The sequence below is a fragment of the Haliotis rufescens genome, unplaced genomic scaffold, assembly GCF_023055435.1.
Source record: "Haliotis rufescens isolate VD_foot unplaced genomic scaffold, xgHalRufe1.0.p SCAF_18, whole genome shotgun sequence".
In the NCBI taxonomy this organism is placed as follows: Eukaryota; Metazoa; Mollusca; class Gastropoda; order Lepetellida; family Haliotidae; genus Haliotis; species Haliotis rufescens.
The window spans coordinates 10864832-10879892 of record NW_025963868.1 but is presented as its reverse complement, the minus strand read 5'-3'; the positions used below and the strand labels follow the sequence as shown (position 1 = coordinate 10879892).

Genomic DNA, 15061 nt, shown 5'->3' with positions numbered 1-15061 from the left:
AAAAAACTGGATATGGAGTATATCAGTAATGTACGTTTTTCTTCCGACTTGTGTCAACAGTATACGTGATAGTAAGGACGTAAGTGGCTTATGAGGAGACATTCAGAGGCTCTCGCTGTCGCATATGCACTCAACGCCTTTTTGAACGAGATCGGGCCGTTCTCCGCAGTGCTGGTGCAGACCCACAGCTATATATTTAGCACAGTTTTGTCCCAGCTGCATGCCGGTTGTACAGTGTGGTTACTGATAGCAACAGGCTGCGACTACCGCGTGACATGCACCCCTTTCTACTTCGACAGATATTACTTCCTGGTCGTATTGACTCGGGGCTCACCATACGCAATAGACAAAACACGGGCTGTGTACTCGCGGGCAGATGACCACGGAGTACGCTGATCACTGTGTCGGATTAACGAGACTGATTAATGAGTGACTTCGGTAATTCGTTGCAAATTAGGTGTGTCGGAGTCTGAGTGCGAGACTGTCGGAATAACGGGTCAAGATGGCACTGATCCACTCGGTTCCCGACAGTCGTGGCGGATAAACCCGATTGTCGGATTGACGAGTGTCGGATTAACGAGACTTGACTGTAAGTGGATTATACTTATTTGTAATTATCACATGATCACAACTCCACGTCGGCTTGCATTTGGGATTAAATAGGACAGTGTGTAGTCTGATATAAACGCAGTCCCGGTGTAAAATATGATTGTGAAAACGAAACTTGATAAGGACAGTGTAACAGTGTGGCAGTACTAATTATGTTTGTTGGGTGCCGTCTTACAGAATGGCGAAGTTCAGCAGGAAAATGAAATTAAATCAAGGGTATTGTAGTGATCGTAGGTTTCCGGAGGTCTTCGGAAAGGTTCGAGTTGGTCGTTCCGTGGCTGACCGCGGGAGACCCCAGATTCAGTGAGTTGTCAGCCATCGTTGTGAGTAAACCAGGTCGAGAACCCAGCTCAATGCAGTATTGACTTAGATACTGACTTGAGTAACTGACAGCCCTTGTACGTGAGTAGAAAACAAGGTTTGTGAAACCGAGATATCGTTTTCACAACAGTGGCGCTGTGAACACATCGAATTTTTAGGGAAAATATTTTTTTCCGAATTCGTCGACTGCTCGACATTGCCGCCACGCCGTCGCCATCTTGCTTTTCTTGGCTACAGTTGGTTGGTTGGTTTGTTGTTTAACGCCGCACTCAGCAATATTCCAGCTATATAACGGCGGTCTGTAAATAATCGAGTCTGGACCAGACAATCCAGTGATTGACAACATGAGCATCGATCCACGCTGTTAGGATCAAGGACATGCATCAACCAAGTCAGCGAGCCTGACCACCCGATCCCGTTAGTCGCCTTTTACGACAAGCATAGTCGCCTTTTAAGACAAGCATGGGTTGCTGAAGACCTATTCTACCCCGGAATCTTCACGGGTCTCTTGGCTACAGGGACAAGAGGGATATTTGGCTAAAGTTGAATGAAACTTTAGCATTTTGCGACGAGTGGAAACATTTTTCGCCCGGTTAGTACCGTGCGACATTGTAGTAGTAATTTCTTTTCACAGCCTGTTCCGTATCGGCTGGTAAATTTATAGTTCAACGCACGTGGAAATCAGCGTGCGTTGATCAAGTACGTCCGTTTTCGTGGCTGTGCACAATAATTAATAATTAGGGAACAGTAGCGTATCAGAAATTCATGTTCTTATATCAATTTTGACCCTTTCACATGCGTAGTTGTGTTTGACAATTGGTGACAGCTCGTTACGGATGTTTGTTGACTTTGCCTCGAGAGTGTCACCCACTTTCGTCACGGACGTATAAGTTCGTGAGTTGGTATGTCATAACAAATAGCGTAGGTGTTTAGTGTAAGGGGAAGTAGGAATAGTATTGTTATTTTCATTAGGATTCAGGGCAAATAGTTGTCTGGATATATTGTATTATTGTTCATTGCTCGGTGTGTTTTTCCAAAGTATTCTACACACTGTTGGAAGATGGAGGAAAAGGGAATGAGAGTCAATTATGCCACTTGGTTTCAACTATGTGAAATCCAAGGGATTGATATAGGACTGGCGCAGAGGATCATAGACCGGAGAAGTGTGGTGGGCAATCTCATCCTGGATGATGTCCGCAGTTTAGAGGGATTTGATGACAGTGACGAGGTGGTGAGCCAGTTAGACTTTGCCATAAACCCCGACCATGGCAACAGGCGAAGGAACCATACCGAGAGGATGGAGGATCAGCATGTGCAACAGCTGGAGACAAATCCATACGACTGGATGCAGGAGGGTGCAGATGACCAGGCCGAAGGGGGAATGGCACAGACCCAGACACATCCGAGGGGTTGGGAAGTTATGGTGAGACTGTTGGACCATCAGAAAAACATGGCAGAGGCTCAGGAAAGGAGACTATCAGAGATGCTGGCAGCCCAGGCTGAAACTAGCTTGCAGATAGTCAAGGCGTTGGCTAATTTGGCTCCCACACTACAAAACCCGGGCAAGAGTAACTCGGGCCTGCAGCAAGACAGGCCGGCACTTATGAATCCGTCGCGGGAAATAGTTACCAGTATCCAAAGGGGACCACGGGTTCACCCGGAACCGAGGTTGGACGACAGCCCACAAAGACAGTACCACCCTTCTTTAAGAGCACAGGGGAGCGAGTATAGTGGGGAGGCGGTTTCTCCCGGGAAAGCACCGCAAGTAAAAAATGAGCCTGTAACGCCGATCCCACCGGTGCCGAGGGAACAGGACTAAAGATTGCCGCCACCTGCGCTCTCGACTTACAGCACTGTAGGGGGTGGACAGGGGGCGCTAGTCAAGGACACACAACACAAGCTATTGTTGCAGAGTGTGGATTATCTGACCACGGAGCAGAACCGGAAACATGCTCGAGGATCGCCACAGGGAGGTACTCCCCAGTTTCAATCGGACAGTTCTGGCGAGTATGGGAACTCAAGCCTGTACCAGCACAAAGGGACCCCAAACAAGGGAGCCAATTGGGGCCACAGCTCACCCTCTAACTCCCGGCGAGCTTGGATGCACATGGTGTGAATCCATCCACTTGGGATTACCCTTTGCCCAAGCAAGTGAACAGCTACCAATCAGCAACTGACCACAAGGCGCACCGGATCCCAAGGTGGTCAAGCAGGAACCAACTGATAGTGAGAAGACCACGCGGGACAGAGGACTTAACAGAAGAGGCCCCGATAGAAGAGATTCGGATGGTCGGGGCGACCAGGACCGGGCCACCGTGGATAGGTATCAAGCAGAGGAAAGTGACGTGGATGAGCGAGAGGACCATCGAGAACCTAGCCGCAAGGGTGATGGAGTTAGATGGGATAGGGGCGTGAATAGAGGTCCAGTTCGCAGAGGCCCCGAACGACGGGAAGGAGCAAGAGACCAGCCCCAACGCCATAGTACCCCTAACCTAACATATGACGGAAGATCTGGTTGGTCAGGTTTTTACCTCAAATTCCAAACATTGGCCCGCAGAGAGGGTTGTTGGGAACAGGAGAAAAAAGATCAACTCACGTTAGTGATGCGAGACGTGGCAAGTGACTATATTACTATGTGCCTGGACCGGGACCCGGACTTGTCCTTTGAGGATATGGTGTTTAAACTACAAAAACGGTTTGAACGCAGTGAACTTTCGGAGACGGCACAGATACGATTCCCTACCATGAGGCAAGAGGGGGGAGAGACATTAGAAGACTGGGCACAGTGATTATTGGCCACGGCTGTGGTAGCTTTCAGGGATTGTCCAGACCAGTTCATCGATCATCAGGTGATAATGCGTCTCTGCCAAGGATGCGAAAACAAGGAGGCTGGACAATTCATCTCTAACATGAAACCAGGGACCCTGGAGGTCGCCATTGCAAGCTTACGCCAATACCAGCATAATACACAGGCAGTGTATGGAAGGGCCCGTCGGGAGATACGACAGGTCGCTACAGACACATCACTACTACCAGAAACACGGGTGAAGGTGGTTCAAGCCTTGAGTCCCAAGTCATCGGGTAGTTCTGGTGATTCTGGCACAGAGATAACAGGGAGACTGGAAGCTGTGGAACAGAAAGTCAGTAGCCTCACCCTGTTTGCAGAGGAAACCAGGACCTTTATGAATGAAACCAGGACCTCTATAAAAGAGATCAGGACTTCTATGGAGGAAATCAAGACTATGGTCACGAAGCTGGCGGAGAATGTGAACAGTAGAGGACGTCAAAGGTCTCCGAGCCCAAGCGGACGCACTAAGGGATGCTTTATCTGTGGAGTTGAGGGGCATTTCAAGGCAGATTGTCCCCGCAAGAGCCCCAGCGAGCAGAGAAAGGTGTCCTTTGTAGAGCCGTCTGGGGGCGTGACTTAAATCATGTACGGGGAGGGCGGACAGGCCAGAATCCCTCCCCCACATCTCACGCAGGTCGACCAGACACCAAGGGACCACCTCCATGGCCACCAGACACAACAATAGAGCCGGCGCTGCTGGTTCATGACATACCGGATGGGGAACTTAAGCCGGTGAGAACCAGCAGCTTATCTACAATGCCTCATTGGACATTCGACAGGGACAGACCACCTCCATGGCCACCAGACATAGCAATGGAGACGGTGTCACTGGTTCATGACACACCGAGGGGAACAAACAGAGTCTCCACACTGCCTCATAGGACATTCGACAGGGACAGACCACTTCCCTGGCCGCCGCCAACAGCAAACAAGCCGGTGCCTCTGATGCACAAATCACCGGACAAAGAGCACAAGCCGGCAAGAACCAGCCAAGACTCACACAGTGAGCCGGTACAATTGAAGCCAGGAGAATCACCCAGACTTAGCAAAGGCAGAGAGATTGACATAGAGACAGGGCTTCCAATGATTACAATCCATGCCCTTAACCAAGGCGCCTCCTACACGATCAAAGTGGATTTTCAAGGTGTGAACACAGTGGGAATAGTGGACAGTGCGGCTGATGTAACCCTTATTGCGGATACTTTCTTTGATGGGCTATCAGACAAACCAGTCCTAGTGCAGGAGGTCATGGTAAACAATGCAGGGAGAGACCTGAGGATGAGAGGATGGGTAACAGAGCCCGCCAGGCTGCGAATTCACGGCAGGACGTATAGGCAAGAAGTCTTGGTAGCCCCAATCGGAGACTCGCTAATCTTGGGAACAGACTTCCTGATGAACAACTGCACTAATATCAGTTTCGAGTATCAAAACATCACCATCGGGGGAAATGTCCCAATTATCATCACGGGACGATTGGATAAAAAAATAGAACAATACATGGTGGAGCCTGTCCTGGGAGTCCTGGCACACGACCTGATGCCTCGGACCATACACCAGGGGGGAGCAGAGTCAGTTGTGTGCCTCATCAACACCTCTGATAGACACATTAAGTTCTTCCACGGTCAAGTGGGTGTAGCGTCTGAAGCTGAGGTTATTGTGCTGGAATATGAGACAACAATGACAAGGTGTAGAATGGATAAGAGTCCGTATCAGTGCAGAGTCACAGGGATAGCGGATCCAGTGGAAGAGATGGGGATGCCAGTGGTCCCACCTCATTTGACAGACTTATTTGAACGTTCCAAGGTTCATTTGGAGGATGACGATAGGCGCCAGTTGGCAGAACTTCTGATTGAATTCCATGACGTGTTCGCCCGGGACGAGCTTGACCGGGGTGACTTCTCAGCCATAAAACATTCCATAGACACCGGGGATGCCAAGCGGTTGAGACGCACACATCTCGGTTTCGCAGAAGAAGAGGAGGAACATCTCAAGAAGATGCTGAAGGGAGGCGTCATCCAGCCTTCAAGCTCGGAGTGGGCCTCGGCGCCAGTGTTAATCCGCAAGAAATGTGGAGGTGTGCGCTGGTGCATAGATTTTCGCTCGCTTAATGCCAGGACTCGAAAGACGTCTTCCCTCTGCCCTTGATCGACGAGTGCCTCGACACATTAGCAAACAGCACTTGGTTTTCGAAATTACTTGCCAACTCTGCCTACTGGCAAGTCAGGATTAAAGAGGAAGACAGGAGGAAAACCGCATTTGTCACGAAATACGGCCTCTACGATCACATAAGGATTGGTTTCGGATTGTGCAACGCTCCAGCCACCTATGCCCGGGTGATGTCACTTATACATGGATGGTTGAGTTGGGACATGGTCCTAGCATTCTAAGATGACACAGTGGTAAATGGCATCACCATCCCTCAGCACTTTGAGAATCTACGGACTGTTTCGAGACGATTCCGAGAATAACCGCCTAAAACTAAAGCCAAAGAAGTGCGAACTCTTCCAGCAGAAAATAGAGTTTCTAGGGAGAACCGTCAGTCGTGATGGAGTGGAGGTGAACAACGCTAGTCTGGGAGTAGTCGTGGAATGGCCAGCCCCTAAGACGACAAAGGAAACAGAGAGCTTCCTGGGATTTGCGAACTACCACAGAAACTTTATCAAGGGTTATGCCAAGGTAGCGGCCCCTCTGTATTCAATCACTGGGAAGAAGCCCTTCAACTGGGGACCAGATCAGGAGATTAGCTTTGAAACCCTCAAACAGGCTCTGTTGTCTACACACCTAATTAGGAGGGAGGGGTGGTCACACCCTCCACGCCTCAGCCTACACCCCATAAATTCACCAGCTTGTCTAATGTACTGGAGGGTGCTGGCATTGCTCATGAATGCACTCACCCCATCCCAGGTTGACGCGTTCCGGACTTTCCTACAGCCCGTGGCATCCAGAGCCATTCCAAAACCCTTGGAAACAGCCTCAAAACCGGAGTCCTCGGAAAATTGGGACCAGGAACTTTCCAGTACTGGTGAAGAGGTGTGAATTCTCATGGATCTGGAGGCCCGAGAGTGGCAAGAGACGGGTGAGGGCACTGTACAGACAATCGTGTCTTCCGACTATACTTGGAGATGGGAGTCCAGCATGTCACCCACAGAAGAGGGCACAGCAATATCACGGCGGGGGACACCAGAAATGGGCTTCACACATTGTACCCATGTCGGGAATCGAACCCAGGTCTTCGGCGTGACGAGCGAACGCCTTACCCACTAGGCTACCCGACCACCCCAGTATCCATTTAAAGTTTCATAATATATACAGTAGTTACTGAACATCGAATATATATCTCGATAAATAAAATCTATATACTGAAACCAACATCATAAATCGATTAATGCAAATAACTTCTGGTTGCGGGTTCTGAAATGATGTGGGTATACACATCAGGCCTATCTTATAATCGTCAACCTACGGGTCATTGCAATTGACCCTTACTTACGGGTGACATTTGGAGGTTGACCAATCGTTGGGGCATGAGTGAGTGAGTGAGTTGGATATAACGCCGCTTTTAACATTATACCAGTTATATCACGGCGTGCCAGCTTTACGTCGGAGGACAGCCCGAAGTGATACAGATCTCAGCCGTTTACCACTTCGGTGAAACCCACGAACACGGGTATGGTGCTGACAAACCTAGAAACATAATCGGGGCGAACCGGGATTCGAACCCACAATCATAGGTTTCTGGCATGCCCAAGGGACCAACTCTGCAAAGCGAATAGCGGTGCCTTAGACGACTGGGTCACCCGTGCCCCCTACGAATTGTACATTATGAATATATCAATAATTGAAGTACACATATATCAATGGAAATATTAAACATAGGAATATATTTTTATATGTACATATCTTCAGTAGGGTGGAAACAACAACAATAGATTAATTTGTGGAAGGGGGGAATATCACTTGAATTGGTATTGCAATACCAATACTGTTTTGATCCTCGGAGAAAACAGTGCTTTTCAAAACATTTTCTGATAAGATCAGGTAATCAAATGAATGCATCAAACAGCAGCCTGTGAAATATATAGCTGTACATATATTTTTATATCTTAATACAATTGCATAATAATGCCAAAAGAAATTATGATGATGAGGATGGTGATGACGATGATGATGGGGATGATGGTGATGATGATGATGATGATGATGATGTCCGTTTTATTTACTTCAGAACTGACGACAACTGTAAAGTCAGGGTGCAGTGGCTGGCTGAACAATTGGGAGTGTGTGTCAAAGAGAGTAGAACTAGCCACTGACAGAAGACAACGTAGAACAATGGACTCTTCAGGTGACACAAATAAGGAAGAGAGACCTGAACCCCTGACACGATCCACGACTGAAGGGAGATATAATGAGGATGATCCTGCGGATGAGCACCCGCATCAAGGAGTGATCCGGCCTCCATGTCCTGGTACTGGAGAAACAGGTGCTCAACTGCAGGGAACACAGCCGTCAACATTGAGACGAGTTATACAATTTGTGCTACCAGCTGTCCTCTGTGGAGCTCACAGTGTCCTTACAGATGCCTTGCCACCTTTTATACCACATGTCAATGTCACAGAAAACTGTATCTCTAATGACCAGCACCGTAGGCCTGATGAAAGTCATAAAGTGGACAGAACAACAGATACCCTGACTGGTGAAAGTGATGCCATGGACAGAACATCAGACAACCTGACTGTTGAAAGTGATACCATGGACAGAACAACAGACAGCCTTACTGGTGAAAGTGATACCATGGACAGAACAACGGATACCCTGACTGGTGAAAGTGATACCATGGACAGAACAACAGATACCCTGACTGGTGAAAGTGATGCCATGGACAGAACAACAGACAACCTGACTGTTGAAAGTGATACCATGGACAGAACAACAGACAGCCTGACTGGTGAAAGTGATACCATGGACATAACAACAGATACCCTGACTGGTGAAAGTGATACCATGGACAGAACAACAGATACCCTGACTGGGGAAAGTGATAACCTGGACACAACAACAGACAACCTGACTGGTGAAAGTGATACCATGGACAGAACAACAGAGAACCTGACTGGTGAAAGTGATACCATGGACAGAACAACAGATAACTTGACTGGTGAAAGTGATACCATTGACAGAACAACAGACAACCTGACTGGTGAAAGTGATACCATGGACAGAACAACAGACAACCTGACTGGTGAAAGTGATAACCTGGAGAGAATATCAAACAACCTGACTGGTGAAAGTGATACCATTGACAGAACAACAGACAACCTGCATGGTGAAAGTGATACCATGGACAGAACATCAGACAACCTGACTGGTGAAAGTGATAACCTGGACAGAACATCAGATAACCTGACTGGTGAAAGTGATACCATGGACAGAACATCAGATAACCTGACTGGTGAAAGTGATACCATGGACAGAACATCAGACAACCTGACTGGTGAAAGTGATACCATGGACAGAACAACAGATACCCTGACTGGTGAAAGTGATACCATAGACAGAACAACAGACAACCTGACTGGTGAAAGTGATACCATGGACAGAACAACAGATAACCTGACTGGTGAAAGTTATAACCTGGACACAACAACAGACAGCCTGACTGGTGAAAGTGATACCATGGACAGAACATCAGACAGCCTGACTGGTGAAAGTGATACCATGGACAGAACAACAGACAACCTGCATTGTGAAAGTGATACCATGGACAGAACAACAGACAACCTGACTGGTGAAAGTGATACCATAGGCAGAACAACAGACAGCCTGACTGGTGAAAGTGATACCATGGACAGAACATCAGATAACCTGCATGGTGAAAGTGATACCATGGACAGAATATCAGACAACCTGACTGGTGAAAGTGATAACCTGGACAGGTCAACAGACAGCCTGACTGGTGAAAGTGATACCATAGACAGAACAACAGACAACCTGACTGGTGAAAGTGATACCATGGACAGAACAACAGACAACCTGACTGGTGAAAGTGATACCATAGACAGAACAACAGACAGCCTGACTGGTGAAAGTGATACCATGGACAGAACAACAGACAACCTGACTGGTGAAAGTGATACCATGGACAGAATATCAGACAACCTGACTAGTGAAAGTGATACTATGGACAGAATATCAGACAACCTGACTGGTGAAAGTGATAACCTGGACAGGTCAACAGACAGCCTGACTTGCGGAACTGATACCATGGACAGAACAACAGACAACCTGACTGGTGAAAGTGATACCATGGACAGAATATCAGACAACCTAACTGGTGAAAGTGATAACCTGGACAGGTCAACAGACAGCCTGACTGGTGGAACTGATAACTTGAACAGAGGAATGGTTAAATTAGCCGAGATCGAGAGAAGAGATCACACTGTCCGTAGTGCAAATCTGTCTTCTGACGATCAAGCCTCTTCCCGCCAAGCAGTCATTGAAATTGGAGAAAATAGTTATAGAGACACTGGGTCTTCTGCTTTAAAGGTCATACAACCAAATCAACAGCCCAGAGAACGATGTCTCACTAATACCAATCTTCCAATATCAAACACGTTAGCAAACTCACAGGTGCCGTCTCTCCATGCTTCAAGGAAACATGTTCCAGGTTTTCAGACATCACCTATCACTGAAACAAAGGAGGGAGCTTCACTGACGACTGAAGGCCTTTCATTCATAAAAGCTCCATCATCTAGCCAAACAACACCAGAGAAAAAACCGAGGCGTCAGCCTGTGCCATCAGAAAATCAGGAAGCAATAGGTGGGAAGATAATGCTTCTGCAGTCGATATAAGTTATTGTAGTATTTCTGAAGTCATATTCATGGAAGGAAAGAGAGTTAACTGACTTTAAAAGTCCAGTTTCCATCCTTGCCGAACTGGGCTGGAATTCCTCGGCTCGATCGTAGCGCCAGCAGTGGCTATTACGAGTTATGTCCTTTCTATGCCTCTCCTATTGACCAATCAGATTCAACCTCTCGTATTACTTGCATTTGCTTTAAACAAAACGGTGGCGCCCAGTCAAGACGGTCTGATTAATAATCAACATCTATATTGTGATAAAACGAGTCTTACATTGCGAAGTGCATTAAACCACGTGAGCACCTTGATTAAAAGCATGAAAAGATTTAGAAAATATCTGGTGACAAGGATTTAGCGGTGCACATGCTTTCCTGCAGTCGACCGAAATCTGCATGACACTTTACAAACCAGATTTCGATTTCGGTGCACGATTTTGATTGGACTATGCATAGACTCGTTAGTCCAGCCAAAATGTAACTCCATAATACCAGCCTAGTTCGGCAAGGTTGAAACTGGACTTTTATAGTCAGTTAACTCACTTGCCTCGGGGAGATGTATTCATTTTGTTATCAGACATACATGTGCTCAAAGGACAAAAGTTATATTTTTGGCAATTATTTGTATTAACCCGCATTACCGTTTGCTCAAACCATACAAAAACACAACTTAAAAGGCGTGCATTGAAATAGGGTTTTATGCCCTGTAGCATAACCTCATTTGACTTAAATGTCAATTCTTTATCTGGAGGTTTTGATTAATGTCATATGTGAAATCGAGAGACTACCTCTGTTTAATATACGATATGTATTGCAGGATTTCTGTGTTTGAAATAACTTGCCGGGACTACAAGTACAAACTGATTGAAGTCTAGTTCCATTTAACAAGTACTAGTATTTCAGCATTGACATAACATCAATATTTGTTTCGTTAAATGCTTTATTACAAATACGTAACAATACATCTAGTCATGATTTGTCTTTAGAATTTTACATATTTACATATAGAATGCTTAATTCACAAATACGTTTCACATCTCAACACATCTCATTTGTCTGTAATATTTAATTTTTTCATTTGCTTCCAGGTCAACGTTTTAAGAACATCTGTGGTGAGTAGTTTCAAAGTGTGTGAGTGAGTTGAGTCTAACGCCACTTTCCGTGACAGTATTTTTTTTCACCGTGTGTCAAGTTAGCCAAAGTAATGTAGATCCTAGACATTTACCACTTTGAAAAACAGTTGAACCTGGTTATAGTGCTGACAAACCAAGACTTATGTCGGTGGCGAATCTCGGATTCGAACCAACGGTCATAAGATTGAATCTCTATGCTAATTTGAGCAGAGGATTTTGAAAGTATTTTCTCAGAAATGTAAAGTGTTTTTGTTTTGGTTTGTTTGTTGTTTAACGCCACACTCAGCAATATTCCAGCTATATGACGGCGGTTTGTGAATAATCGAGTCTGGACCAGACAATCCAGTGATTGGTATCATGAGCATCGATCCACGCAATTGGGATATTGCTAATGTCAAAGCCAAAATCAATTAACACAACCTTAATATTGTAATATCATAGAATGATCAATGTACCATGTCCAGGGGCCGTAGTTATAAACATCCTCAGAATTAAAAGTTACATGTGAATGAAGAAACAAATGATGATACCAAATCCTAATCTCAGCCTGAACAGCACTCGAAGTTTTAAATATAGCACAGGTTCCCCCTGGTTACAAGAAATGTCCAAACTAACAGTCATCTCACAGCTGTTACAATAAAAGCAACAAGAAACGTTCTACATTCAAAATAAATCTCTCAGGGTATCACGATTCCGACTCTATCATGAGCATGATTCACAATCAAATAAAGATAACTACACTTCTGGGTGTAGCATTAAGCAATAGTCTTAGAGGGTTAAGAGTATTTTTAAGGATAGTTTGAGAATGTTTCTGACTACAGCTCCAGGAATCATTCACCCACTCCCCTCTTTATCAGGAGACAACAGTTGTTGTAAAATCGTCTAAATACATCTACTACCGGAATTTGAAACTGACTTGAGTTACCCCTCACAAAGACACTATCCTGGAAAACTAAACCACTGGGCAAAAGAAGCTTATCACTTGTCAATTAAGATTTATCTGAGTTAAACTACAACGTTATCAGACAACGATACCGATCTTGAGTGGTCTTATGTCTGGCCTGTTTGCTGATAACGGCTCAACAACTTGTAGATACTGGTTTGACTGCAGCTCAAGGTTGTTGCAATCTGCTGTTAAGAGGCCCTCATATCGGCCATACCAATAGCTCAGTCACGTTCCTCTTGTGTGAGCCTCGACCAAGGGTCACAACGCCAGTTGAAGATCGCTACATCTGGACAATCCACCTGCGGAATCGATAATTGACGGCGACGGCATTTGGACACCCCATCGCCAGACGAACAGGCAAGGACTGTAAGTCGATGCAGCGGCGTGATTGGGAAAGGGTACTGTTCACAGACGACAGTCAATTTTACTTGTTCCCAAATGGTGGCCTAGTCCACGTTTATTGACGTAGGAGAGAGCCACTGGCACCTAACTACATCATAGATGAACACCCTTATGGTAGAGGCGGCGTCATGGTATGGTGCAGTATTTGTGGTCAGCGGACAACAAAGCCTATCATTACACGTGGGAACCTGACTGGCCAAAGATACAGAATTTTTTATTTTGTCTCCTCCACTCGGCCTTATGGCATGTGCATTACCGATGTCATTGCAATGTTGTAAAGACATCGATAAGTGTATTTTGCCCTGTGATGTTATTACCATATTTTGTAATTGTTGTAATAAGTTTATTGGAAAAGACCAAAATGTTTGTTCAAACTATTTCTTATGAGGTAGGATAGGATAACTGTTTGAAGTGTGCCAGAAACACAACGTAATTACACAATACTTAAACTGATAACACCATGTAAGTGACATTTATTCATCTTAGTTGATTGCCATACCTGTCCTCTTAATGAAAATGATCTGGTCATGTATAACAATAGACTAGTGTCCGGATGAATGTCTTAAGAAGGCTTCATTTCCAAACATATGCGCCAGATACGCTGGGCTTTAACTGTACATGAATTAGAGTGATCTATATTCTTTTTCCAGAAACAACACAGGCAATGATAGGACAGCATGACACAGTGTATGTATCAACGTATGGCGAGAGGATGGCCTTAAAACATCTACAGCAGCGTGGTGCCATATTTATGAAAGGACGACCTGGCTCTGGGAAATCTAGATTAGGGTTAAAACTTCTTGCTGACGTCTCAAGGCTAACAGACAGGAAACCCGTAGTGTTGACATCGGCAGAACAGTGGAGAGATATCCCTCAGAAACAAAATGATGAAGAATCTGGAAAACCAGCGAATAGGTATGTTGTCATGATAGATGACATTTTCGGATCAACGAATTTTGTTGAGTCTCGCTTTGATGAATGGACTGGAGTGTTTGATGTCATGCATCCTTCTGTTGAATCTGGCCATGTAATGCTGGTGCTTGCATCTCGGCCAGACATTAGTCACCAATGTCAGGCCCGACTGAACAAATACAAACTCACTCGTCATATGTTCTATCTTACCTTAGATGAAGATGAGTTGACACTCCGACCTAGGGAAAAGATGATGTTGCTGAAAAGCATTTGTGAAACAAAAGTGAAGTTTACTAAACATGAGATAAATGAAATAGTACAGTTAAAGACAACACTTGGATTCCCTCAATGTTGTCGATATTTCGCAGGAAGTAAGGAAGCCCAGGCTCAAAGGGTCAGATTCTTCCAAAAACCAAACGAATATGTGCTGGAGGAAGTACGCTGCTTGCAAGAAAGTGATGGGCTTGGCTATCTTGTTCTATTGATTGTGTTGTTTGGCAAAGGATATCTTGATACCAAGAATCTTCAACCTCACAAAAGTCCACAAGAGTTTAAAAAAATGTTAGATGACTTGACAAAGTTATGCTCAAAGATTCCTAACAATCGAAGTCTGTATGAGATCAAACAGAAGGCTGATTCACTTTGTGGTTCATACCTTTGGCACACTGAAAAGGGATATGTTTTCCAGCACCAGTCAATATTCGACGCAGTTTTCATAAACATATCACAAGTGTATCCTGACATTTACATTCATTTGTGTCCCGCTAACATACTTGTAGAATTTGTCAGAACATCAGAAAGGGAGAGTGAGAATAGAAGAAAACCTAGTGTTCTTGAATGAGGACCATTATGAAGCATTTGCCGATCGAATAATTCAATTGATGGTCAGTGAAGAAGTGGTCACCATTTTGAAACACCCATCTCTTCGAAATGAAACATTTGTAAATCACGTAGTAGATAGATGGTTTTCACAACAAAATGTTGGGGATATAGTTTCTCATAAATTTGAAAAGTCAAGGGAAGTGATCATATTTGCTC

The 15061-nt window shown here is 45.3% G+C and overlaps 1 protein-coding gene across 1 annotated transcript; it reads left to right on the top strand.

Annotated features, from left to right (window-relative positions):
• The first annotated feature begins 244 nt into the window (after positions 1 to 244).
• LOC125381517 (serine-rich adhesin for platelets-like) lies at positions 245 to 15044 on the top strand. Its single transcript, XM_048398197.1, has 4 exons — positions 245 to 589; positions 8004 to 10595; positions 11719 to 11742; positions 13762 to 15044. Exons 2-4 carry the CDS (start codon positions 8108 to 8110, stop codon positions 14862 to 14864), a joined length of 3615 nt encoding a protein of 1204 aa, XP_048254154.1. The 5' UTR covers positions 245 to 589; positions 8004 to 8107; the 3' UTR covers positions 14865 to 15044.
• The last annotated feature ends 17 nt before the right edge of the window (positions 15045 to 15061 follow it).